Genomic DNA, 27653 nt, shown 5'->3' with positions numbered 1-27653 from the left:
CTAGCTTTTAGTTTTAGAAAGTGTTTGTACTTATCAATACCATGAGAATATATAAAATTTAGTCTTTCGTTAAGGGATATCCGTAACTTCCCTTAAAAAGTATACGTGACATCATTTTGAGTAAATAACATTTACCCTTCTTGTGGTTTGAGTTCTGTGTACATGACTTCTTTGTTGTTTCAATATTGCACATGCTGCTTTTGTATTAATATAAGCACATAACCCCCTTGTACTTTAAGGGTTCATTTGTATGGAGGAATTTCAAATCCATAATAAAAAATCCATTGGTCTTGTTTGGATATGATTGAGGGATTTGGGGATGAATTTCAAATTCACACCCCTCTTTTTTAGTTGTTTTTTAAGCAATTGAGGTGGATTTCAAATTACTCCAAATTGGAGTCATTTCAAATCCCTTCCCCAAATCAAATTCCCCTCCAAATCCCTCCATCCAAACGCACTCTAAAAAAACGGTAAATAGCACTCAACTCTCTTATGTTTATAATATCAGCACATAACCCCTCGTGGTTGATGTAGCTTTCGTTAGTTTTTCCTTCAAATTTAACCTTCAGTGTCAAACGTCAAAGTAATTTTTTTGCAGATGACTCACTCGTGCTTTCATTTCTGCTGATGACCCTCTTGAAGTTTGACGGAAAAACTAACGAAAGCTACCCCATAAAGCACAAGGGGCCGGGGTTATGTGCTGATATTACGAGCACATGAGTGTCATCGCAAAAGCTTGTAACCACAGTGGGGGTCAAGTGTTATTTACCCAAAAAAATATTCCTAATGAGTATAATTATTTACCAAGTGGAGTACAATAGAGAGGTTGTGCCTATATTAAAAGTACAAAGAAGTCATATGCACAAAGTTCAAACTACATATGGATGCATGTGTTTATATTGAAAGTACAAGGGAATCATGTGCATAAAACTCAAAGCTTAGGGGCTTAAGTGCTATTTATCCAAAATATAATCAAAAGGGAACATCGAGATAGAAGGGTGATTCACGTGGTCTTAGAGCATCATAGTATTGGATGCTCTCTAAGCCCTTCTCAAACGTACATGTCATACACCTACTTTTTCTTTCTCTTTAAATATTCTCTAATTAGTCAAACTAATTAAATTACTCTTATAATTAATTAAATATCCTCCAATCGAAAGATTCTTTCTCCCTAAAATGGCTACCAAATAATTTAATAAATTATAACAAAAATTCATTATCTTATATAAAAGTAAGAAATGCAATCTAATAAATCTAACGACATATTTGTAAAAAAAGATTAAATAAATTATTAATTTTTTTGAGTTTTTTTTTTTTTTTCTAATAACTTTTATAGTAAATCAGATTTGCAAATCCACTAATAAAATCCTAATACATTGGGATAGTGTGTTTGTTTAATATATTTTTTTCTCTATCTATCTTTTACAGTTTACAGAAATCCACGTGGATTTATTTGTTAATACAATTTAATAATCATATATTTCAAGTTTCTTCTTTTATGCATTCCCGTGCATCGCACGACGAGAATTGCTAGTTAATATAACATGTTATCACAAGATTATGCTTTAAAAGTTCACATATCTAATTAGTTAATTTATTTTTCAACCTAAAGGTGATGAATACTTTTTATTTAAAAAAAATGATGAAATTGTTTATTTATAAATATATTACAAATCGTTCAATTTTTCTTTTATATTACAACGAATAAAAACTAAATAAATGGAAGTAATAGTAATTCTTATTTACAAAATAATCATACCATAAAAATTATAACTAATAATCAAAGCGTAAGTAAATCCAGTGTTTGGTGAGAGTGGTACCAAAAATTCCCCACCTAACAACCTTCTCTCCAAATTTAGATTTTTTTTGAAGTTTCTGTTGTTTATTTTTCACCATTTTTTTTTCTATTTTTTATTATTTTGTGGTTGCACTCAACAGACAAATGTGTCGCGTATAAAATCAAAAAACGAAACATCGAATCAGAAAGCTGATTCACGTGGTCCTCTCCAATAATTAAGGGTTTAATAACATATGCTATTTGAAGGTTTTTTTTTTATATATTTTTTTTAATTTATTATTTATTTATTTATTTATTATTATTATTAAACAAAAAAACTAGGTTTTAAGATTGGGTAAATGCGGGCATCTCCTGATGTAAGGTTAAATTATGAAAAATCTCTAATGTTTATGTAGTTAGAATCGTTCCATCAACTATAATTCTTCTTACGCATTCATCCTTATGGTGTCAAATTCAACATAATCTTCTAGATTCCGTAAAATGTTCTCTAGTTTGTAATAGGAGAAAAGTTTATGATGCACTACAATTTGATATTTACAAATCAAGAGATACATTTTTTGATCATCTTGTTTCAAAATGTGGAGTTCGAATGAGATAAAACGAGTAAAAAGTGGAAAATATTCCACATAATCTAGAAGATTCCATTAAATTTAATACTATAAGGGTGGACGTGTAAGAAGATTCATATTTGAGGAGCAGTTGTATTTACCAAATATAAGAAGGTTTTTTCGTAATTTGTCATTATCTCAGAATGTAACTGTAATTTACCCTTTTAATATTTGATAAAGTTATTATTGTTACTTTTTAAATTTTAATATTTGATGGGTAAATGAGTGATAACCCCCTAGTTTTGAAAATATATATGAGGAGGTCCAATAAATTTTTCTGTCCTAGTCAAAAATCCAAATTCTAATTTTAATTTGTGAGACCCCCCCTGGACAACCTAAAATACCTGTTTTGCCCTTTTAATTTTTAATTAATATATGCCATAATCTTCTCTCTTCCACTCACCCGTACAATCGCCGTTTTATTTCTCTCTTTTTCTGCCTCTCTCTCTTTTCTTCATCTCGTCTGCTATGCTTCTCTCTCTGTCTTCATCTCTCGTCTTCTCTGCCTCTCTCTCTTCATCTCTTGTCTTCTCTGCCTATCTCTCTAACTCTCTATGGCAAAAAAAAAAAAATACAAAAGCGCAAAGTGTCCGGCGGCGGCGCAGAAGAAACTGGACGCTGGCAAGAAGCTCCCCAAGGACGAAGGCACCCATCGGCGGAAAGTAGACGAAGAAGACCGTGGAGACGTACAAGATCTACATCTTCAAGGTGCTTCGTTTTTATATTTCCTATGTTCTCTATTCATGTTTTTTAAATCCTCTAATCGTTTGCTTAACGAATCATTTGGGTCGGAAAAAAAAAACTCTCTCTCGCCAGATCTGATGACGGCGTCGATGCAAGGCAACCATCATTTGATCTCCTATTTTTTTTCTTTATGCACATGTATGTTAATTGCTCTGGTATTGAAAATTGAAAAAAATTATTGTTATTGTGGATTTTTTAAAGGTTTATTTGGTTCGACTGAAGAAATCAACCGTTGGGTTTTTTTTTTTCTCGGTGAAAGGATCATTTTTTTTTGGAATCAAGTATTTAACTTTCTGTGTATTGTGCCTTTCAACTGGGTTTCCTATCTCAGCTTGATTATTCCAGTTTTGAGATCTGAAAATTGTCGGATTTTTTTGGTGTAGAAGAAGCAATTTTTAATTTTTATTCCGTGTCTCAAAGTGGAGAAAATTTCTCGAAAAAATTATGTAAGTATGCATTTCGATATGTATTTGTTGATTTATAATGTAAATGTTTTAAATTGAAGTTCATTTTTTTTTCACAGGCCTCGGTGTTTGAACAACTTCTATGCACTAAGTTTTTGTCCAGAGTACATGGTGTTCGTCAATTCAAAATAGTTTGTGTGCAACTGATAAATCGGATTTGTTGCCGTATTGAAAAGTGGGAATTGAAGCTATAGACTACGATCTACACTATATATGACTATACTCATACAGTCACATGTGGTCATATACGTAGTCATATATAGTTACATGTGGTCATATACTAGTTATATATAGTCACATGTGGTCATATTCATATAGTCATGTATAGTCACATGTGGTCATATACATGTAGTCATGCATGTCACGTGTAGTAACATGTAGTAATATATAGTTGTATGTAAGTTGTGGTTTTCACTACAGAAAAAAAAAAAAAAAAATTGTGGTTTTTTTTTTATGTATAGTGATGTTGATGGTTGTATTTTTCCAATTTTTTGTTGGGTAATAATTGATTTATAATATTAAGATTCAAATTGTGAATTTTGTTATTTGTGTAGATGAAGGTTTTTTTTTCTTTTTCTAATATATAATCAGAGGTTTACGTAATCAGTCGACTATAACTTTGAGGTAAAAAGACAGTATATGACTAGCTACATAACTATACATAACTATAGAACCTGTAGTACTCTATAGTCATGTGTAGCTTTCAGTACAGTAAATTTTTATCAAATTTGAATTAAAAAAATATTAAAAAATTAAAAAATTAAAAAAAAATTAACAAAAAATTAAAAAAATAAAAATAAAAAGAATAAAAAAAATCGAAAGATTAAAAAAATAATTTATAAAAAATACAATAATAACAATAAAAAAAAAGTAAAATAATATATAGGAATAAAAAACAAACAAAAAGAATTTTATTAAAACAAAAAATCAAAAAAATTATAAATGCAGACCTAAAATGCAGAAAGCAGTTGGTGGAAATGTTGAATGCAGTTAGTGGAAATGTTGAATACAGTTGGGCGAAAATTGCATTAAAAGGGCACAATAGTCCTTTGCCTCTCCAGGGGTGCAAAAGTGTTGAATTTTTGAAACATAAGGGATCAAATGTGTTTTTTTGTGAACATGAGTGAGCAAATGTGAAATTGGTGCAAACTTGAGGGGTGAAAACTGTATTTTTGGAAAATGTTAATAATTATTCTATGATTGGAATTGGGGAAAAATACAGTTTTCATCCCTCAAATTTACACCGATTTCACATTTGGTCCTCCATGTTCACAAAAAGTCCAATTGCTCACTTCAGTTTCAAAGATTCAACTTTTGTAGTCTTTTCGGTCAATTCCCATTAAAACTAACGGAATCAAGCGTGTGTCATCCCTACCTTAACTAACGGACTAACGCTAAATGGATGGAAATGACCAAAACGGGAAATTATTGATACATGAGGGATGAAATGGGTTTTTTATGAACGTGAAGGACCAAATGTGAGATCGATGCAAACTTAAGGAATGAAAACTGTAATTCCCCTGTCGTAATATAATACTCACTGCAATAGTAATGAAGTAAATTAATTGTCTAACAAGATGGTCACAATGTTAAGAGAACAAGTTTGAACAAAAAAAGTGATAATGAAAAAATAGACATTTCATTTTCAATATGATTTTGAGCACCTTTTGCAAGGACCGCCGGGCTCCACACTTTTGGCAATCGACAGATAAAGGTGTCACATGCATGTGTTAGTATTATGTTAAAGCCAAAAGGCAATGGTACTGTTAATAGACAAATAGGTGTCTATACTAGGGCTGGAAACGAGTTGGTTTTATCGACCAATCGACCCACTTTTGACCCGCTTTTATCGGCCTAATTTTGTTCTGGGGCGGTAATTTTAACCGACCTATATATAAATGGGTCGGACGGTGGTATTCAGTTTAGTCAACATCAGTTGGTCATGTAATATTGAAAATCATTTTTTTTAAATGAATTTCAATATTCGTTTGCCAACCATTATCCGACCCATAATTGTCGGGCCGGTAATGATTTTCAATATTCAGCAAAATCGAGTGGTCGGGTCGGGTCAGGTAGGTAGTTGGCCGATAATTACCTGACCCGACCAATGCCCAGCCCTAGTCTATACTTGCTACATCGGGTAGATCTTTTATAATTCATATACACACAAACATGTATACACACACATTTGTTTGTGTAGATCGACGGTAAACAATGTTCCCTTTAACGAATTTATTATTTTGCCAATTTTATAAGCAAAATTTTCATTGTTGTACAATGAAGTTTAATTTTATAATCATGAACAAGGTGCAAATTACATGGGTTAGGCTGTAATTAGCAGTTTCATAAGAATTTTAATTTTTTTCGTAAAAATAAAATTAATTATTGGGAATTTCAAAAATTGAAATAGAAAAAGTTATACTATAGTTGGAAATAATTGGATTAGAAATATTGGAGGAATTTGGAAATTCTAATTTTTTGGTCACATGTAATACAAAACACATATCAATGTTTATAATATAAGTGTAATTTCGGAAATATTATTTTGAAAATATTTTTCAGGATGAAAATTGGATCGAAAATCGGGATTTAATATGTATTCCAATTATGTTCCAAAATGTAAAATTGAAAATTTTCGAATCAGAATTAAGAATTCAAAACTTATGTTCCAATTTCTACCCTTGTCCCGAATGAGTGCAGCAAAAGCGATGATTAAAAAAGAGACGCGCTATTTTCACCCTTAAAATATCTTATTTCACCATCAAATTAAATATATTTTTCATTTTACCATTTTCTTCTTCCTTCACCTATAGTTTTTATAAATTTATAAACTGCCCACCACTAAACTAATTTAAATATTTATAAAAAAAACCTCCACCATTTCACTGGAATCTTTACAGTAAAATCTCATCCTCTCCACATTTAGGGAATAATATTTTCCTTTGCACCACGACTCCACCCGCCGCTCCTGCTCTCTCCGCCGCCGACATTCATGCTACTACTGGAGAAAACGAGGACGAGATAGAGAGTTGAGAGAGAGAGAGAACGTGAGAGAAAAAATAAATAAAGATAATAAATCTGAAATTGAAGAAATATGAATGTATAAGTTAGATAATTTGGGTATAAGGGCAATATATGAATAAATAAAAAATAGGGATGTGGCTCATAATTAGGGATGTGACTCATATATTAATTCAAACAAATGATTTAATTAAAAAAATGGATTTGAACTTGTCATTTAGTTCAAATTAAGTTTTCTCTAAAGGACTCCTAGTATATTTACCTATTTTAATTAAGCGCCCTTGTCATGCATCTATTTACTCATAAAAATAAGATATAATAACTTATTAGTTTAAAAAGTAACTTATCAATGTAAAAACTTATACGCAGCTTATAATAAGCACATCACTTCAATCAAAGAACCCCATTGTTATGGAACTCCACAAACAAAGGTGTCACGTGTTACTATATATAACTATTAATTGAAGCAAAAAGGATGCCATATTGACATTTGATAGATCTAACACATGCTGATCACGTGGCCATATAGTGCTGCTATATATACTGACCAATAGAGTGGCGCATGTTAGCCTAGTTTGTGATAAAATCATTCAAGTCCACACACTACAAATGTAATATATTTTGCCTTATCAAAAAAAAAAAAAAAAAGTAATATATCCACCTAACCATTAATTACAGATACTATAATAAGTAAAATCTACCTAACTATATATATGTATTGGTTCGAATAATGATGTGTGCTTTTGTTATATATGAATCATGTAATATTCTGAATTGAACATAATTAACTCTTTGCAAATTTAAATATTTAATTTTTAGATTTAAATCGTGTTACAAATAAAAAAAGATGTGAGGAAGATGATCTTAATTTTAAACTTAGACCGTAATAATTAAGGCCCGACACTTGGTAATTCATTAGCTTTATCCCCTTTTGTACGTTACAACAAATCTTATATATAAAAGCAATTAATAATATGAAATTCCACTTTTCCTTGTGGTTCGTTATTATTTTACTTTTTTCTACTCTTAATTGTATCGATTTACTCCATGCACTTGAAAAATTGTTTCAATGTGGCCCTCGTTGTTAGTTGTCAGACATTTGACCTTAACACCGTTCGATCTAAGCTCTGAAATTACAAAAACGCCACATCTCCCAGTTTAAATAATTATTAAAAAACAAAAAAATAATAAAATAATAAAAATTCAAGACAATGAGAAAACATAATCCACGACGCGGGCCACGATTTATTTTTTTATTTTTTTAATAATTATGCAAACTGGGAGGGGTGTCTTTTTTGTAATTTTCAGATTTAAATTAAAAGTGTTAAGGTCAAATGTGTGAAAACTAGCGGTTGGGGCCACATTGAGACAATTTTTCAAGTACATGGGGACAAATTGATGCAATCGAGACTAGAAGTGAATAAAGTGATATCAAACTAAAGTTAAAGGGGAAAAGTTGAATTTACCATTGTAATTATTATTTTCTTTTTTTGCTCTAACAATTTTCTAATTCATTTATTTTATTTCTTACCTTAATGGAATGATTTTCCATTTTTTTGCTATTCCCTTTTTTCTGTTAATGACATCTGACATTCAAATTATTATTTTTTTTTTTCCCTCTACGGAAATGCTCAGTAACTCAAATGGCAACTTTGTAATTATTTTATTTATTTATTTTTATCTCTTTTATTATTGATGATTTTTTCCCTTAACATTTTCTTCAAATATACTCATTTACCTTGCCATGTGTGTAAATTATTATTTTCCTCACTTTAAAAGAAAAAAAAAAATTAAAATTGTGGTTAAAATTGATAAATTGAAGTTAAATCGTGTTACAATTAGAAATGAGTTTAAAGGGTTGGGGATAATTTTGTCATATACATTAATTTTGTCTTTATTTATGATACATATTAAAAGAATGAATTTATTGGCGAAATAGAAATTACCCGTGAACCTAAAATAATAAAGATGGTTAATCAGAGACTTATGCACAAAAACTCATAATTTTGTATCAGTGTACGTAATCATACTATCTGTAGAGAGATCCCTGGTAATAAACTTATGTTCGTGATGTCACACTCAATTATTTGTACTTGGCGATAATACAAATGATGAATCCACCTCATTTATTTGTATCGAAATAAATCAGTTTGGCCTTTGTGATGGGAGACCACATTTTTTAAAATGAGCTGTCATTGTTGTCAAAATGGCCTTCCTATTTATTATTTTCCAGAAATCAATAAATTTTTGTATAATATTTATACTTCTTTCAAATTATTGATGAATATGTGATCCTACAAGATTCTTGATCGATCTCCGCCATTTAAAATAATTTACGATAGCCGATTTTTTTAATCACGAACCAACTACCCGAACTTAAAATCGTGGCTTTGCTAATGATAGGAACCCTTTAGTTTATGGGCCCGGTGCGGGGAAACTAGTGAACATTATATTTAATTTTGGAATCTCGACTGCCGATTGTTTCAACTGCTCTTAAGTTTTAACATACGTTTCGTGTTTATTTATACATCACTATTTGTACCATCGATCGATCTACGCAATCTACTGTTTTTTCGGCTAAGTCTAATATTATGGGGCTCGACCGGTTACTTATATATGTGATTAGTTTAGGTTATATGAGATTGGATTGATTATCTATCCACTAGTTAATTAATTAGTTAGTAAGACGTTCGATTTATTATATTATATTTTGTATTAAATCTGTTAAATTCTGGTATTACATGTAATTTGTCTATAAAACCTCAACAAAATTAACATGTTCAAAAATATTAAATTAATCTCTGGAATCGGGTGGCACTTTTTCCACAATTAAAGATTACATAGGGGCGGCGAGTGCAAAAAACCCCAGATTTTTTTAACTTCAAACTTCATCACACTTTTAAATACATCAAATAACATAAACCTAAAAACACTACTCCGGCGCTTAAGCACCGTTTCCGGGCTTTGATGGCAAATTTATACAACCCATTTTGGACAAAGAACAACAATTATCGTAACTCATAGTTGGCGTGCTAATGAACTGAAAATAATCGAACACACACATATCAGCATTTTTATATATAAACACACACGCGTACAACAACAGCAGCAGACGGGCTTCTCACACATCTCTACAAAGATTTAATTTTTCGAAAACGTAAAGATTACATTATTTTTTTACTTCTTGGATTCGACTTGAACAGCAACTAATGCCTTTTCATTTTGCTGCTGCTCCTGTTTTCCATCTTGTTTTACTTCTGCTTCGGCAGCATCTTCCTCGACTTCTGCTTCCGAATGCTGCCTGCGATATCTGAGTATCACAAGGCACAAGAACGCTGCACAAAATCCACACCGAGTCGAACGTTTGTAACATTTCAATATGATCTAAGAATTTCAATAAACATTATATTCAGTAACCACCATTTACCAGCAAATACTCGGGTTCTGATGGATGTGAGGTTCCAAAATGCCGTCGCGGCCAATCCAGACGCAATCTTTTTGTGCGTACAGCTTCCCCATACATCCATTGCCCAAGAACTCACATATTCAACTGTTTATTATTTACAATAAATTCAGTTTATTTTTTAGTGAAAGCCTCGGTCGAAACTCGAAAGAAATCATATCAAGAATACAAGTAATGGTTATTAATTATCATCACACCAACCTTTCTTGGACAACTGTGAAGAGTAGGCAGAGTATAATTTCGGGCCGGTAAAGCTAATAAAAAACCCTGTAGAAAAAGTTCAAAATAATTAAAATAAAAATAAAAACGCAACACGGTCAAGAAAATTAAGAGATTTTATTTGGTGGATTTTACGAGTTTACCAAGAGCACATAATCTCCAAAGTGTAATAAGATGGCCATACTCTGCTCCCACGAGTAAAAACGGAACCACCTAAAGGAGAAGAAGGCAGAAAGTTTAGCAAACTTAATTCATATTTTATAGGGCAAATTGCATATCACCCCCTATAAATTTCTAATTTCCGCACTTTACCCCCTCAATTCCGATGGATTACTCATCAGAATTGAGTATTTTTGAAGCACGTTGTCCCTTTAAACGTTACTTTTGTTGCACGTAGCCCCTTAAAACCATTATTTTGGTTGCACTTAGCCCCTTTAAAATGTTTTTTTGTTGCACGATGCCCACCAAAAATTGGCTTCTGGGGCATAGTGCAACCAAAATAATATTTCGAAGGGGGATCATCCCTTTTCTGAATTTTTAGGGGGGAAAGTGCGAAAAGGGAAAACTTTATAGGGGGTGAAGTGCATTTTGTCCGATTTTATATAAGAAATAAACAAAAGATCAAATGAGTATAAATACTTTAAGGGTCATAGCTGGTTCCCCTGAAAAGACTCGTCTCGTCTTCGAAATCGCAAGATTTGCAGCCGGCATTATCAATCTTGCAACTCGAAGTATATCGTCGTCTTTCAACTTGAAATCGCGATTAGTCTCGCTTGCATCCCTATCAAATTGCTCGATAAATGAATTTCCATACAACAACATATGTATATATATAATATGAAATGATAATAGTTTCACTAAATCATACTTGGGACGCATCGAATTGGAGAAGAACGAAACTCCCAATAGCAGAAGCCCCACTTGAGATAGGAACGAGAAAATGCTGCAAAAATCACGTCGATTAATTTTATATTTTATTTTTTTGACAATTACAACAAGCGGTGGGAATATTATAAGAATCGAAAAATACCTAAAATTGACACCCTTTGCGAAACAAGAAGACAGAAAACAGAGGGAGCCGAAACCGAACCAAAGGCTCGATTTCGAGACGTCTTTCCACATAACCAAGTCATTCAGAATCTCCCCTATCGCATCCAGATTGCACCCATCACCATCATTTATTCCTATTCAATATTTATTAAAATCAGAAATATCAAAATTCAAAAATCAAAAATAAAAAAAAAATAAAAAAATAAAAAAAAATTAAAATCAATGTAAAGAAAAATCAGGAATATCAAAATTCAAAAATCAAAAATCAAAAATCAACTATCCACAATCAAAAAATCAAAAATAAAAAATCAAAAATAAAAAATCAAAAAACAAAAATCAAACATACCTGGCGATTTAGCCTTTGTAGATTTTTCAATGTGCCTCTTCTTTCTCGGTTTAGCCGAGATTTCATCGCCGGCGACAACGACAACGAGATCCTTGTCCAGATCCTGCTCTGTCCTTCGCCTAGACCTCCGATTACCCCTGGGCGAATTCCGGCTCTTGCATCTCTTCCTCAATCCGAAGGCCTCAATTGCTCCTCCGGCGGCGGCGGCGGTGGCGGCGGCGTCATCAGCCATTTCAAGGCGGCGGGTTTTGGATCTCTTGAGAGAAGAAGGGGAAGCGGAAGGGGAAAACATTAAGAAATCGTGGAGCGGTAGAGTGTAAGGGGGTTTTAGGGTTGGGGAGATAGTTGACGGAGGAGTTGATATATTGGGTGAAGAAGGGACGACGATTTCTAGAGAGAGTTTCGGGATTGGTGATCCGCTGTAGTGGCGGAGCTTCGACAGCCTTGTGGCGGATTTCGTTCGGGATGGTGTTTTCTCCATTTTTACGACTGTGTGTGTGCGTTTTTGATTTTTTTGGGGGTGTATTTGAAATAAAAATATTTTACGGGCCAAGATAGCCGTTGGAGGATGTTTTTGGCTTTTTCTTTTTATTTTTTTTAAATAATTAACGGCGGGGAGTGGGTGTGACACTAACGCCTACTTTAACGGTAAGGACAAGGAAACGGGATTATTAACGGTAGAGTTGACGTTTGTGGGGGGGGGGGGTGTCTTGTTCATTATAATTCTGAAATGCTATTCATAGAACAACTTTTACCGGCTTGCAGTGCGACTTTATTTCATTTGTAACTTTTCTTAAGAAAATTCAAAATTCTCTCAAACCCTATCCAAGGTTCTTCGAGTTCTTGCGGATTAAACGAGCAATTCAACAACGAATTAAGGTAAAATTCGAACTCGAAATCATTGACCCATTGTTTTTATAGTAGTATATTAACAAATTTCGTCGAAAATCTATACGTTTTGAGTATTTTGATTATGTTCGAAAGTTTTCGGAAATAAACTTACATTTCGTGTAGAAACTCACGAAATTAAGGGCTAATTTCGTGAGTTTCTACACGAAATAGAAGTATTTGTTTGTTTGTCTTACGTTTCGTGTACAATTACACGAAACAAAAGCTTACATTTCGTGAGAAATCGCACGAAATGTAAACTTTTGTTTCGTGTAATTGTACACGAAACGTATGTACTTTGGCTGTTTCACTGTCATTTCGTGGACAAACATACGAAATTAGTGCTTGTATTTCGTGTGTTCTTACACGAAATAAAGGCACTAATTTCGTGTGTTTGTCCACGAAATGACAGTGAAACAGCACGGTTCATATTTTTTTTTTAAAGATTTATTTTATTTATTATTATTATTTAGACTGATGTTAATAGTGTTTTATTTAACAGATGGCAGGCAAAGGGAAATCAAGTGCAATTATGCGAGCAGTTCGTGAAGAGGCTGAACATCAAGAGCGCGAGCGCGAGCGCATGACTATGTCTACACGACGTAGGCGAGAGGCTGAGAGAGCTGGTGAATCCAGATCATCAGTTCCACATCCCGATGTTGGGTCTTCTCGTGCTATGGAGGAGGAGGCAGATGTGGACCCCGTTCACATCTCTGAGGTTGTAGCTCGTGGAGGTCGTAGAGGTCGTGGAGGCCGAGGACGGGGCCGTGGAGGTCGACCTCATACTCGAGTCAATCCGGATGTGCTAGATGGTCCATTTCCCGGTGGCCCGCGGGATCCGTCTTTGATACCGAGTTTCAAGTCGCACGTAGCGGCATATATTTGGAGGGGAGAAGTAAGTTAATTACTTGTTTTAATTTTAATATTATAATTTTTGTATCTTCTATTAAAATATTTTTATAGTTGATTAATTAATATGTTTTCTAAATAAATGATTGCAGGAACGTCCGGTTGGACGAGTGGAGTCCCGTATCAACTCCCTGAACCAATTCAACTACGAGAAGATAACAGATGCCCTAGAAGACGTAGATGTATCCGTAGACAAGCATTTTCTGCGGATGACCGGTTTGTATCCCCTAGCCCGATGTTATTTACAGGGCATAGATACTCCGCTGTTGTTTGCATTCGTGGAGCGGTGGCAGCCGGAGACGAACAACTTCCATATGCCGTGGGGAGAGATGACTATCACTTCGATGACGGTCTTTTAAGGAATGAAAAATTGTTAATTGTTAAAGAATAGAAAATTGTTAATTGCATATTATTTTTTACATTTATCACTTCGATGACGGTCTTTTAAGGAATGAAAAAAATGAGTATTTTTTCTCGCACAATTCATATGAGATTCACGAAATTCTTCTACTGCTTTGACGCAACCGATGTCGTCACACATATCACATAGGTCGATGTTATCCATAATATCTACAAAAAATAACATAAACAAACAACAAATAACATGTGAGACTAAATACATGTATATGCATAAATAACCATTAGAAACATTCATTATATCAAAATAATGAAATAAAGAACATGTAAAACTATGAATATATGAACAACAAAAATTACAGAAAAATAAAACCTTTCCTCTTTGCAGCCATTTCGGGATGACCTATTTTTTATTTTTATGTGTGTAAAATTTAGGTGGAGAGTGAGTGAGTGGAATGGATTGGAATGAGGGGTATTTATACTTGGGTTTTATATAATAAAAAAGTAAACAATAAGTTATTATGGAAATACACATTTAATATTACAATCTTAACCAATTATTGTTGATTAGATATTTTCCATGAATTAGCCATATTAATCAAAACCAATCAACTTAAATAGGTAAGAAATCAAATTATATGACATAAAATTGGAGAATTTATTGACAATTTATAGTAAGAAAAACATTTGAAATTCAAATTTTGGAATCCGAAAATTTAAATGTTATTTAGTTATTAAAATTTATAAAATTAAATTAATACATATATATTAAGTTGGCAAAATCAATTTAAATAGTTAAAAAATTTATGTAGAAACATAGTAAAAAAAAATATTATTCCGTATATAAATTTAATTATCATCAATACATATTGATATGCATTAATGATTAATTACCTCCATAATATTCTAAGATTGATTATTATTTATAAGATTTGAAAGATTTGATTTATGAGATCTTAAAATAGAAATGGTTGACAAAATGGGATATTACATTTCATTTGATTATGTTATTTCAAATCAATATAAAAACAATCATATTATATTTATAAAATATAATAATGTATTAATAAAATACAATAATATAAATTTTGAAAAACAATATAATGTAAATTTAAAATATATATAAATGCTATAAGTTAAACAAATATAATTTATTGAATGTGTATTCACATATTCAATATTGAAAAAGAAAATGAATGTATTCTTTTAAAACTATTTGAATATTAAAAAAAATCGGATTAATTACATATAAAGACTTAATTGTACTATCTTGCTATTTATATTATATCGTATTTAAAAATCAATAAATTCATATATTATACCGTATTTAAAAATCAATAAATTCAGTTAAATTTTTTACCATTGAATTTTGAATTAAAGAGTAAACTAAATCAATCAAAGATGATATGCAAGAATACTGCAATATTGAAGAACATTTTTTATTGGTGAGTAGATATTTTACATAAATTAGTCATGCTTTCTTAAATATGTAATAAATGATTAGACAAAGATTATACGCAGTAATAGAAATTGGGTATAATTGATACAATCTTTGACAATTATTTTATGTATACCTTATTTATAATTTGAAATATACCGTATTTATAATTTGAAATACGGTATAATAGAAATTGTTAAAATTTAAAATTTCAAAATATTGTATATTTATTAAATAGTACAATTAGTTTTCTAATTTGAAATACGATATAATAGAATAATTTGAAATACGGTATAATAGAAGTTATATACAAAAAATATTGTATATTTATTAAATACTACAATTAAAAAATAACAAAAAATTATAATTATTTTTAATGGAATGGATATTCGAATATTCCAAAATATTGAAAATTCAAAAAAAAAAATTGTATTCCTTTATTTTAATATTTTAATATTAAAAAAAATGTTTTTTTCTGAAAATTATTTGAATATTCGTAAAAAAATTGAGTATCATGAATTTTTTCAATAAATATATTTTGAAATACTGAAAATATAAATAAGATTTTTTTATTTCGAATTTATAAAATATTAACTTTGGAAATAATATATATACATGTGGTAATTGTTTAAATGAGTGTATAAATGTTAAATAAGAAATAACTTAAATACATACCAAAATAAAATTGACAACTTACCAATTGAAGAATTCACCTCATCAATTGAACTCCAACTAAGCAATTTTGATAAATGACATCATCATTTGTCACATGTCAATCATTGAGTGCATAGATCCTCTTTTTATATTATATATAAGGAATAACATTCAAAACGGACGCCCTATTAATTTGAGAAAAGCAGACACCATTCAAAGCTTGCCACGTGGAATATTAATTTATTTTAAAATTTAATTAATTTATCAAGTTACGTGGTTAATTTAGGTTAAGACTCTTTGGAAACTAAACGACATAAAGAGCAAAGAAAACAAATTGTCAAACACGTTCTGCACCAGAAAAGCGAACTGCACCAGAAAAGCGAACGAGAACAAAGATCACGAACGGGAACTCTGCTTCATCGAATTCAGAAGAAAAGTCGTGGATAGACGGACAATATATCCTACAACACTTAGAAACACCATATACAACTTTCTTTAAGGTATGTTCTATAATAATTTTTTTGGGGAATTATATATGTTTGTTTAAATTTTTGAATAAAATATTATTGAATCAATCCAAATTCTAAAGTTTTTAAATTGAATTAATCTGATCAATCATCAGGTGGTAGCAAACAAGCAAGAAACAAATCCTAATAGGATTCATAAACAAAGTGAGATGAAACTTAATTAATAGAAGTCATAATTACTTTAGATCAAAAAAATTAATTATATTTTACTTAAGTACTGTCAAATTTTGGTAATTCTCTTGGACATGAGAAACGAGAATGGTGTAAAAGCTAATTTGCTGTATCTTCTTCTATTTCTCCCAATTTCTTTTCTATTTTTGTTTAGGTATTAGTTCATGTGATTTTGTGATGACCTCACCTAATAAAATTCGGATTGGAACTTATGATTTATTAATCTTCCTTTTCACATATACACGTCCCTTTGAAAATTAGGAGATGATCGTTACGTTATTGGCACTATAAGTAGTAGATCATAAGTTGCAAATTGTTATTCATACAATTATACATAACCTGTGGATTTTTGGGATCTTAAATTATGTTAATTTGCACCAACATTTTTGTTTCATTCAAAATGTATGATCAAAATTTATTATTTGTTTGTCTGCTCAATTATTAATTTGTTTATGAATAGTTATGGAAAGTTCAAGAGTTGAAGAAGTAGATAATAGCAAATTTGGGGTTTCTTGTCCTGTTGAACCATGTCAAGATATGATATTTGATAGTGTAGAAGATGCTAAGACTTGTTATACAGCATATGCAAGACGTGTCGGATTTGGAATAAAAGTCAACCATACTCGATTGTCAAAGTCAGACAAGTCACGGATTGGTGTAAGCTTTGCATGCTCAAGAGAAGGAGAAACTAAACAAGTAGATCAAGAAAAAACAAAAAGAATCAAAAAGTCAGAGACAAAAATAGGATGTAAAGCAATGATGAGCGTGAGTTTAAGACATGATATTGGAAAATGGGTTGTAACTAGGTTCATTATTGATCATAACCATGAGCTGTATACTCCAAGGACTACAAGCTTGCTTCGAGGACATAGAAAGATCACACCAGCTCAAAAAAATCTTATAAATGTTCTTAACGAGGCTGGAATTCCTGCAACAAAGATAATGTCAGTGTTGAGTCACGGATCGGGTGGTGAAACTAATGTTGGTTGTGCTTTAGTAGATATTCAGAACCATATAGGAAATAAAAGGAGAGAGCTTCTCAAAGAAGGTGATGCACAAAGAATGTATAATTATTTCACTAAGTCTCAATCAAAAAATCCAGGGTTCGTTTATTCAATCCAGATAGATGATAATAATTGTATGGGAAATTGTTTCTGGGCAGATACAAGATCAAGACTAGCATATCAATCCTTTGGTGATGTGGTTACCTTTGATGCTACATATTTGACTAATCGCTATAGCATGCCTTTTGTACCTTTTACTGGGGTTAACCACCATCACCAATCAGTTATGTTTGGGTGTGCTTTACTTGTCAATGAGACAACAAGTTCTTATGTGTGGTTGTTAAGAACATGGCTCGAAGCAATGAATGGTCGTGCTCCCTCTGTGATTATTACTGATGAAGACAAATCTATGCGAGCAGCAATTTTAGAGGTACTACCAAGTACAACTCATCGTTTGTGTATGTGGCATATTTTGCAAAAAGTTCCAGAACATTTATCTCATGTTTTCAATAAACATACTTCTTTTCAAGGAGCATTTCACCATTGTATTCACGAAACAATGACAATTGAAGAGTTTGAACATGAATGGGCGGAATTGATTCAAAAGTATGAGTTGCAGGAGAATAATTGGCTGACAAAGTTATATGGGCAGCGAGAGCAGTGGATTCCAGCATATTTACGAGGTACATTTTGTGCTGGCATGTCAACAACCCAAAGAAGTGAGAGTATGAATAAATTTTTCAAGGGGTTCGTCCGTTCAAGTACATTAGTGAGTGACTTTGTCCATCAATATGAGAAAGCATTAAATTCAAGATATATTAAAGAGAAAGAAAAAGATTTGAAGACAAGGAACACTAAACCAGTTTTGAAGACATGCTATAAAATTGAAGCAGATGCAGCTGAGATCTATACGAGAAAATTATTTTTGATGTTTCAGGAAGAATTATTTTCAAGTCAAAAATACATGTCATCTAAACATAGACAAGATGGGTCGAAAAAATATTACTTTGTGATGCCAATTGAAGAGGAGAAGCCAGTTTACGAAGTGGTCTTTGACATATTTGAAAAGAATGCTGTATGCTCGTGTCACATGTTTGAATTTGTTGGAATTCTTTGTAGACATATTCTTGCAATTTTCGTAAAAAAATTTCTCATCAATTCTTTGCCGCCCCAATATGTTCTACAAAGATGGACAATAAATGCGAAGTCATGTGCCTTACAAGATAATGTTAGTGGGTTGATACAAGAAGATCCTCAAGTTTCTTCTACATTGAGAAGAAATAATCTTATGATACGTTGTTTAGAAGTTGTTGAAGAAGGACAAAAGTCACAAAAAAAACACGATTATCTTGCACTTGCCCTACAGAAGACCTATTCTGAACTTTTGGAGATGGATAATGAGAGTGATGAAAGTCGACTTCAAGGTGACTTGGCTTATGAAAAACAACTTGGTAATTGCGAACAATCATCAAATATATCTGTCACTTTGTTAGACCCGCCACATGTTTCTTCTAAGGGACGACCTAAGTCTTTGAGGCAAAAACATCCCATGGAGACTCAAGTAAGCAAAAAAAGAAAATGCAGCATTTGTAAGCAAACTGGACATATCAAGACTAGTTGTTCATCGCAGAAACAAGTATCGTAAGTCTTTATTATTGTAATTTTTTTCTTATTTTGAAATTATGTTTGTCAGATTTTTATTATTTTCTATATTTTCTCATTTTAGGCAGAATGCTACAACAAGTCATTCGCTTACTGTAGGTGATTCCTTTAATTCGCATAATTCTCGTGAGGTATAATGTAATAATCATTCGTTTACCTGCAACTCAATTGAATTTTCTTAGTATTAATTTGTGTATTTGCTGAAGGAGTTGCAAACATTGAGATATTCTACGTCTTCTCAACTTTTGATGTCTAATAATCAAGAACCTTCAAGTTTTATGGTACGCGTTTAAATGTATTATGGGTTATAATTTTACTTAGTTTTTATGAGTTTGTTTAGTTTAATTTGACTACATACTTGTTTTTTCTACAGGAATTGATGATGGCAGCCACAAAGAAATAGTTCGTGACCGATGTTGAACGTTGAAAATTTGTTGCACGTGCTAAGATTCGAAGTCATAGAAGATTTACTTGAAGTTGTTTATTCTTTAGACTATAAAGCTCTAGAGTTTTTGCTTGTTTAATTTTAATTGTTAAATGACATTTTTTTATTCACCAATGCTCAAGTAGAAAGAAATTATTTGAACTTTAATGGTTAATTTATGTGTTACTCTTTTTTATTCTTTAAGGTTTATCAATGGAAACTTCAAAACTTTAATTTTTTTTTTGGCATGCTTCAAATCTGTGTGCACAAAATAATTTTTATTTTTTCTTAAATAATCAGCAATTAACATTCAGTGTTTTAATTTATATTAAAGAGAAAAAAAATTTAAATGAAAAATATGGTACAACAAAAGGAGAAAAAGTGCACGTGGTGATTGATAGCTAGTAGAAGATGAGATGTTTGTGGCAAAAGAAAAAAAATAATTGACTTTATCCTACATTCCACCGTGTTCAACCATAATTTAAGGGGTTGGTTTCTTTTGAAAGTGGTCCCACATAAGAAAGATTAATAAACTCAATATTTCATTTCCACGTGGCGAGTTGCAATTGGTGTCTGCTTTTTGGGCATAAATAGGGCGTCCGCTACAAATTTGCTCCCTATATATAAATAGAACTAATTTCACCGCCGCTCCCCACCGCCGCTCCGCTTCAATCGATGCTGGCCCCAATGGTGGTCGGCGGCCTACAATCTCTGACTCCCACACCCAGCAGGTTCTCGCCCCCCACCGCCTCCCTTCCGAAAAGCATTCATTATCCACTGTTCAAGTTGATAGGTATGAAATTAATTAAACTTATCTTCTATTTCTGCTACAATTTTTGGTTACTTCACCTTTTCTTAGTCTTCGACGTCCAGAACAGCCGCCGGCGACTCTGGTCCGTTTTTATTGCTGGAAGATGATTTTCCTCTTCTTTTATTACATATGGCTTTTTTGGTCCCAAGATTTGGTGTCCCGTTTTCTTTTTGCTTTTTTTTTTTCTTTTTCTTTTCACTATCTTATTTGCCCCGCACTGGTTGGCTGCCTTTTACCGCCGCTGCCTCGTCTGAAGATCGCCATCTCCCCTATGAAAAACAATTTAATTAAATAAAATAAAATCTGAGCTCGTTTTTTGTAACGCCCCTCCGCCTCATTTTCGCTCTCAATTCCGAGCAACGGCAGCACTGATTCAAGGTTAGTTCATATATTCATTGTTAATGAGTATCGAATTTTTGTTTTATCGTATTCTTTTAGCTTTTTTTGGAATTGAAAAAGAATAAGACACGAAAATATTGGCTGTAGCCAATTTTGCAACAGTTTTTCCGCGTCACCCAATCGGGGGTCCAAGAACTTGAAGGAGAAGCTGAAGTTGTTCAATTCCTACTTTGCGGAGATATGCAAGACCCAGTCCTCGTGGGTGATATTCAACGATCAGTTCAGGGAGGAGTTGAGGAGTTCAATTTCGGTTGCTTTGTGTAATGCGTACCGTAATTTTATTGCGAGGCTGCAGAGTGTACCGGATATTAGCAACAACGCTGATAGGTATATCAGGTATAGAGTAGAGGATATCAAGTCTCGGATTAGTGAGCTGTTTCAAGGGAGTGGAGGTGGAAGAAGGTGAGAGACAGAGACGAAAGCAGGTAAGCAATGTATGTATGTATGTAATCTTGTTTGTTTGTTTGTGTGTGTGTGTGTGTGTGTTTGTATCATACAGTGTAGCTAGCGGCTTGAAAAAAATGTGAAAATAAAGGTTTCCCTTCCCTCAATTCTGCGTAAATAAAGTGAAATATTCTCTATTAAATTTCTTCGACGAATTTCTTTTATGTTTTCTACAGTTTGCATTGCTACTCAAATTGAAATAAATAATCTCGATAGGTGCGTTGGGGAGCATATGTCTTTGGTTCTCACTTTCAGTTCTTAGCTATTTAGATGCTCATATGGATTTGGTGGATTATGCTCTTGGCCGGCCGTGCATCTTCGGTGAATTACCTCATTGGTTGGCACATTTTTTTGCTTTTGGCTCCGTACATTATGTCCTGCTTTTTCGCCACGGATTCGGTTTATGTGTTTTTTTGTTTCTTTAGTGTCGGGAAGTCCTTGTCCCTTTGGAATTTTTTTTATTATGCCTGTGGAATTTTCTTTTTCAGTATTGTGCAGCTATTTTACCTCCTTGTTTTTGTCAAATTTATATTTTATGAAAATGGCAATTCTTCCAGCATGCTTTCATCAGGCATTTGTTTGTTTGTTTCGTCTCCTCCTTTTGTAATTACCTTTCATTTGTTAGCTCTTTAGGTGTTCGCATGTATTTCGTTGAATCGTTTGCCTTCTTATTTGAGCGTTCATGTCATATTTATTTGTCTGCTTGGTATGCCGTTAGTGCCCCATCTGTTGTTTCTAATTATGCACTTTCTTTATCATATTAGTTTTTTTTCCATCAGTGGAATGGTTAACTCTTGTTCAACTTGAATAAATGCTTTTGTTTGTTGTCTTTAAATTACTCGGTATATTTATCATATCAAGTTCAATTAAATCTATTTCAGTAAGCTTTTGCTAAATTCCGATGTTTTATGCGTGTAGTGCAAAAGAATCGGCGGCTGATGGGGAGAAGAAACCTGAGGATGTGCTTGTCCGGGAAGCAGGAATGAAGTTAGAAGTTAGATTCTCAGTAGGTGAACTAATATCAGTTCTCATTTTATTAGTGTCATTAATTAATAATCCTTAGGCGATCTTAAGACACGCTAAAGAGAATTAGCGTAGGTGGAATTTTCTGACAGTTCCATTATCACAACCTACTCTTATTTTTATCTGTCCTTTTTTTTTTCTTCAGATTTCACTTTAAAAACGTTTACTCGGTATGTATCATAAAAAATAAACCACCTTTTTAGCAGGTATTTTTGGTAATTTGTATGTGTTACTTTACATTGTATCTCAGTTTTGAACTACTGATGTTTTTTCTTTTTGTTTTTGTTTTTTTTTTATGTATGTTGGCAACGTATAGAGCGCTTGTTTTGTTATTTTTTTCAAGGAGAACTTCCAAAATAATCTACGGTCTTATTGGAGATGTAGGAGGTATTCTACTAAATTCAGGTTCAAGTTATTTGAATTGGGTTAGAAGCGAGCTTTGTACACACCCTCTGAGAGCGCCGCAGTTTCTGTTGTCTGAACTCTCACCCTCTCGGTTAATTCTCTTTGATCATTTGTTAATATCATTCGCTTGCATTAAATTTTTTTTAATCTACTACCCGAATTTATACATTTATCTATTTTTTGCTTGATTTTTCTTGCAGGTGTATGAATTGTTTTTTTTTTTTTTTTGCAGTCCTTTGGGAATTACGTTTCGTTAGGTAATAATGCTAATCAGTTCCTATATTTACCATTTAATTCGATTATTTTTCCATGTGTTTCCCTGTAACGTTTCGTCAATATTGATGTGGCTGATATTGGTTTCTGTTTAGGTTGATTTGACACTGTTCTTCTTGCTGTTATGCATTCGTTTTTTAATATGCTCTCTTATCTGAATTTCCTTGTCTTGATTAACTTCTACTTTTACTATATGTTTGCATCTCCTTTGATTTTATATCTGCTGCGTACTGTAAATTACATAGAATTGTTGACATATCTGCTCTTGCGATGGAGCTGTAGTAATATTTTTTCCCTTTTCTCTTTTCTTCTGGAAAACGCTCGATCGGCTGCTGTTTCTTTTGGCTTTTCTTTCATCGTTCTCTACTCATAAGCCTGTTTTTTTTTTTCCTTCATTTATTTCAAAGATCCTCTCTCTTCGACGGCGGCAACCCCTTCCAACCATATATATGAAGCTACAAGTTTGAAGTGATCAGTGATCAGTGTATGTTTCTTGGTTTATGAAACTTCAAGATGGTGATCTGGCTTTTTTGGTCCCAAGAATTTGGGGCACAAATCCATAAGCTGGACAGAAAACCTTAGAATTCTTTTGAGAAAGCACTGAGAAAATGAATGTGCAAGGAAGGTTAACCGATTGATGTAGAGAACCTGAGTTTTTGTAACTCCAAACTGAGCACTGATCTCCAGTGTTTCCCGCTTGCTTGTTGAATCTTTTATGGAGAATACGAATTGCATGTACTTTACAGCCTTGGGATTCAGCAAATCTCTACGTCTCTTTCCTGAAGAAAAAAAAAAGACGGAAATCGAGATAAATAAGAACCCAGACAATAAATCATGAAATTCTAAATACATAGGGAAACCTAAACAACAAACATAAAATCAATGGACCCCCACCCTCCACACAACAATTTTCTCGATTTTCTCGAGTCAGCATAGGTATGTCCGCATGCAATTAGCCTCCAATCCCACTAATTCTCCCACCGCAATTAAATTTGCCGTTACATGAAAAACACTCATACGAAAAGGAAAATTGAACAAACAAACAAACAAACAAAAAACTCACCAATTTTAATGGATAAAGCCCCAGCAGCCTGTATTAGTTTTTTATACACAAAACGAAACAGAATAATCAGTTAGCAAACCAGATATAAAACATTCAATTGTATTTGAATTCACAAGTCAGAAACAGCTGAACAAAATAAAATTCGAACCATTTCTTGGGAAAGGGGATTGATGCCCGTTAGTTCGCATTGGGTTCGATCTGATTCTGGAAGAGATCCTTCTGCGCATCCAACAAGTTCTCGTACGACGTCGTTGTCGGCACCACGATCTCCATCGGTTAAAATCTCTTTTCAACACTCCCCCACTCTTCAATTCTAGTTGCCCGATCGGGACAACACGCGCATTTTAGGTAAAAAGTGGCAAAATAACCGTAAATGAAACAGAGAATTTCGAATTAGGGTTTCAGCACGTGAATTGGAAGAACAAAGAAACAGAGGATTTCGATTTGGGCGAGAGGGGTAAAGACTAAAAATTTTATTGAAGGAGGGGTGTCGTACAAGCCACGCGCTTTATTCTTTCTTTGTATTTTAGTAAAGCTATGTTTGGGAAAATTGGAAATACTAATTTATTTTCCAATTTGAAAATCGAATATTTATTTTATTTTTTATTATTTATTGAAATTGAAATATATTTAATTTTTGCGTTTCAAACATGGTAATATTTGAGTTTCAAACATTGTAATCTATATGATATATAAATTGAAACCCTCATGGTCTAGAATTACGACATGTGTCATCCATGTCACCATATCATAATCATGATCCATGTGTCACTACATATTACATATTTAATGTCTATTTAATTATAACTTTCCATAATGTAATATTAGAATATATCATAATGCCATAAATGATATTTTTTATGAGAATTAAATATTTTCGTAATATTATATATATTATTATGGTAATCATTAATTATGTTATTTAATAATTATTAAAACAAATTAATCATATTTTATGTTAAAATAAGATTTGGTACGTAATATCATATATATATATATATATATATATATATATATATATATATATATATATATATATATATATATATATATATATATATATATATATATATATATATCATAATAAATGACATATTCCATAATGACATATATATTTTAGGGGTAATATGCTATAAGTCCCTCAAACGAAACCTAATTTGAACTAAATGACAAGTCGAAATTTATTTTTTTAATTAAATCATTAGTTTCAAATAATATATGAGCCACATCCCTAATTTTTTTTTAATCCCTATCTTGCCCTTTTAACCTAAATTCTCTAACTTATATATTCACGTTTCTCCAATTCTCATTAATTTCGTTCTTTTAATTTTCTCCCACGTTCTCTCTCTCTCTCCATCTCTCAAACGGTTCTGCACATTGTCTTTTACAATTTTTTCTTCTATCATCTATCTATCTCTATATCTCTCTCTTGTTTTCATGACTAGTAGCACAATGAAGGGACAATAATAGACGAGGCGGCGGCGGGGTCTGTGGTGGTTTAGGCGGCGGCGGCGGCAGGGGCTGTGGTTGTCGAGACAGGGGTGAGGGGTTGTGATTATTGAGGCGGCGGCGGGCTATGCTGCTATGGTGGTCGAGGCAGCGGGGGTTGTGCCGTTGTGGTGGTTGAGGCGGGGTGAGGGGTTGTGATTGTCGAGGCGACGACGGCGGGCTATGCTGCTATGGTGGTCGAGGCGGCGGGGGCTGTGCCGCGTGGTGGTCGAGGCGGCGACGGGATGTGGTGGTTGAGGCAGCGGTGTGGATGTGATTATGGCGGAGATTTGATGGAAAACATATATTTTTTTACCATTTGAATATGATTTTCATGATCTTCAAGAGATTGTGCTTGATTTTTGTTCAAAGTGGTAGATCTAGGTTTTCCCAAAGTTGGTAGGTGACTACGGGTTGTGACGGCTGCAGATGTTTGGCTATTAGGGTTTGACGGCTGATGCTTTGAGGATGCTAGGGTTTGGTCGTACAACGTAGTATACCATAGTACACCGTAGAATACCATAGTACACCGTAGAATACCATAGTACACCTTAATTAATATACCATAGTACACTGTAGTATACCGTAGTCTACTACAGTATTGACAAAAAAAAAAAACGAAAATAGTCTGTAGAATAAAATATTTTTTTGATAGTTGTGTGTAAACCATAGTACAACATAGTATATCATAGTATTTTACAAATCTGCTGAATTATTTAACGAAACCCGAAATTCGAAAAATAAGGAAAAAATATTGTTTATAATAATGTAAAAAGTGCTAGAGTGAAAATTGAAAAAAGAAAGATGAGTGAAAGGGTATTTTCGGAATGAATTTAACAAAGGATGTGAAGCAAATGTTTAGTTGAACTTGTCATTTAGTTCAAATTAATTTTGTCACCAGGGACCTATATCTTAAGACCCCTATATTTTATGGTAATCATTAAATGACAATTCTTTAACTATGGTTAACTTGTAAAGATCTACATTGTTTTAGTAATAATATATTTCTCAATCCATAATATATTGAATTATAATCTTACATACTAAAATGAAATAATTTTAATTGTATCAATTTAATGCATATAATTTATTTCCTTAAAGATATATATTATTTATCTTTTATTACATAAAACATAAGTATAAATACCTCACTCAACATCCATTATTTCCCATTCATATAACAAAGCACACAGCAAGAAAAAAGGTTTTATACCCTAATTCTATTCTTTCATTATTTTAGTTAATTTTCGTTTTTTTTATATATTATTGTTTATACCCTAAAAATATTTTTTTATTTGTGTATGGTTTTCAGTTTAATATTTACCATTTGCCTTTCTGTTTATAATTAATTGTTATTTTTATTTTTTATTAGATGTTCAAATCAGGTCGTTTGCGGAAAGATTTATCTGCCGAAATTTATGAAGGAATGCAAGAAGTGATAATACAAGGAGACATGAAAAAATCTGATATCGAAAAACGATCAAATTGCCTTCTTCGTTTTTTGGGGAATACTGTGTATGTTTTACATTTTTTTACATTGTTTTTGTATTCCAATTTATGGAAAAATAAAATAACACCGATATTAATTATGTTTTTTTTCCGACAAAATAAGTCATTATGATTCATTTGTTTCTATGCACATGATAATTACTTGATCATAATTAAATTTACATTATTATTTTTGTTTTTACATATGTGTATACACGATATCTCTAACAATTGTTTTTTGTTTGTTAATGATTTATAGATATGGACGCTGCTAAGTCATGTATTATAAACGACTAATATCGGATATGGAAAAGGTCTATGGATTTGTAGAAATTGTGACTACATCTTGAAACTTCAGAAATCAAAGGTTATATTCATATTTTCGATAACTAATATGTAATTAATAATATATTGTTCATTGATCAATTTTCGTGTAGCATATATCCAAGCAATTTGCAGATGTTGTTGGATACATTGGCAAAAAATATAAATGTTTCTTTGGCAAAAAATAT

The 27653-nt window shown here is 32.3% G+C and overlaps 3 protein-coding genes and 3 long non-coding RNA genes across 10 annotated transcripts; 4 read left to right on the top strand and 2 right to left on the bottom strand.

The window, feature by feature from the left end:
- The first annotated feature begins 2824 nt into the window (after positions 1-2824).
- Positions 2825-4068, top strand: LOC148765703 (uncharacterized). Its single transcript, XR_016029248.1, has 3 exons — positions 2825-3114; positions 3534-3596; positions 3674-4068. It is a non-coding gene; the product is annotated as an uncharacterized LOC148765703 (long non-coding RNA).
- Positions 4069-9659: 5591 nt separating this feature from the next.
- On the bottom strand, positions 9660-12320 carry LOC105966347 (Reticulon family protein). Its single transcript, XM_012990907.2, has 8 exons — positions 11714-12320; positions 11348-11501; positions 11186-11260; positions 10957-11098; positions 10461-10530; positions 10300-10365; positions 10063-10185; positions 9660-9970 (listed from the first exon to the last, which is right to left on the bottom strand). The coding sequence occupies exons 1-8, from the start codon at positions 12192-12194 to the stop codon at positions 9813-9815; spliced, it is 1269 nt and encodes a 422-aa protein (XP_012846361.2). The 5' UTR covers positions 12195-12320; the 3' UTR covers positions 9660-9812.
- A 685-nt stretch (positions 12321-13005) lies between these two features.
- LOC148765702 (uncharacterized) lies at positions 13006-13869 on the top strand. The gene is made up of 2 exons (XM_088812306.1): positions 13006-13496; positions 13603-13869. The coding sequence occupies exons 1-2, from the start codon at positions 13104-13106 to the stop codon at positions 13867-13869; spliced, it is 660 nt and encodes a 219-aa protein (XP_088668432.1). The 5' UTR covers positions 13006-13103.
- A 2453-nt stretch (positions 13870-16322) lies between these two features.
- On the top strand, positions 16323-19521 carry LOC148765701 (protein FAR1-RELATED SEQUENCE 5-like). Its single transcript, XM_088811796.1, has 3 exons — positions 16323-16459; positions 17118-19302; positions 19388-19521. The coding sequence occupies exons 2-3, from the start codon at positions 17120-17122 to the stop codon at positions 19458-19460; spliced, it is 2256 nt and encodes a 751-aa protein (XP_088667922.1). The 5' UTR covers positions 16323-16459; positions 17118-17119; the 3' UTR covers positions 19461-19521.
- An 865-nt stretch (positions 19522-20386) lies between these two features.
- Positions 20387-23595, top strand: LOC148765700 (uncharacterized). Of its 5 annotated transcripts, XR_016029150.1 has the most exons (6): positions 20387-20936; positions 21045-21382; positions 21578-21738; positions 22320-22630; positions 22768-22920; positions 23030-23090. It is a non-coding gene; the product is annotated as an uncharacterized LOC148765700 (long non-coding RNA). The 5 variants fall into 5 exon arrangements; XR_016029151.1 differs by lacking the exons at positions 20387-20936; positions 21045-21382 and adding an exon at positions 23510-23595 and having other exon boundaries at positions 21398-22407; positions 22570-22630; positions 22768-23086; XR_016029149.1 differs by lacking the exons at positions 20387-20936; positions 21045-21382 and adding an exon at positions 23510-23595 and having other exon boundaries at positions 21398-22630; positions 23030-23086.
- A 49-nt stretch (positions 23596-23644) lies between these two features.
- Positions 23645-24670, bottom strand: LOC148765699 (uncharacterized). Its single transcript, XR_016029152.1, has 3 exons — positions 24314-24670; positions 24166-24193; positions 23645-23881 (listed from the first exon to the last, which is right to left on the bottom strand). It is a non-coding gene; the product is annotated as an uncharacterized LOC148765699 (long non-coding RNA).
- Between the last annotated feature and the right edge of the window lie 2983 nt (positions 24671-27653).

The sequence above is a fragment of the Erythranthe guttata genome, chromosome 13 (genome assembly GCF_056151865.1).
Source record: "Erythranthe guttata isolate IM_541 chromosome 13, IM_541, whole genome shotgun sequence".
Taxonomy (NCBI): Eukaryota; Viridiplantae; Streptophyta; class Magnoliopsida; order Lamiales; family Phrymaceae; genus Erythranthe; species Erythranthe guttata.
The sequence above is the reverse complement of the archived record's forward strand: the minus strand, read 5'-3'. Positions and strand labels throughout refer to the sequence as shown.

What these genes read in the sequence shown, in the direction of transcription:
- LOC105966347 (XM_012990907.2), bottom strand. Translation starts at nt 12,194, where the DNA reads ATGGAGAAAACACCATCCCGAACGAAATCCGCCACAAGGCTGTCGAAG. An exon ending in GCAAAGGGTGTCAATTTTAG is followed by an intron (nt 11,261 to 11,347) that starts GTATTTTTCGAT and finishes TGATTTTTGCAG; the next exon opens with CATTTTCTCGTTCCTATCTC. An exon ending in TTCACAGTTGTCCAAGAAAG is followed by an intron (nt 10,186 to 10,299) that starts GTTGGTGTGATG and finishes AATAATAAACAG; the next exon opens with TTGAATATGTGAGTTCTTGG.
- LOC148765702 (XM_088812306.1), top strand. Translation starts at nt 13,104, where the DNA reads ATGGCAGGCAAAGGGAAATCAAGTGCAATTATGCGAGCAGTTCGTGAA. An exon ending in CATATATTTGGAGGGGAGAA is followed by an intron (nt 13,497 to 13,602) that starts GTAAGTTAATTA and finishes AAATGATTGCAG; the next exon opens with GAACGTCCGGTTGGACGAGT.
- LOC148765701 (XM_088811796.1), top strand. Translation starts at nt 17,120, where the DNA reads ATGGAAAGTTCAAGAGTTGAAGAAGTAGATAATAGCAAATTTGGGGTT. An exon ending in TCATCGCAGAAACAAGTATC is followed by an intron (nt 19,303 to 19,387) that starts GTAAGTCTTTAT and finishes TTCTCATTTTAG; the next exon opens with GCAGAATGCTACAACAAGTC.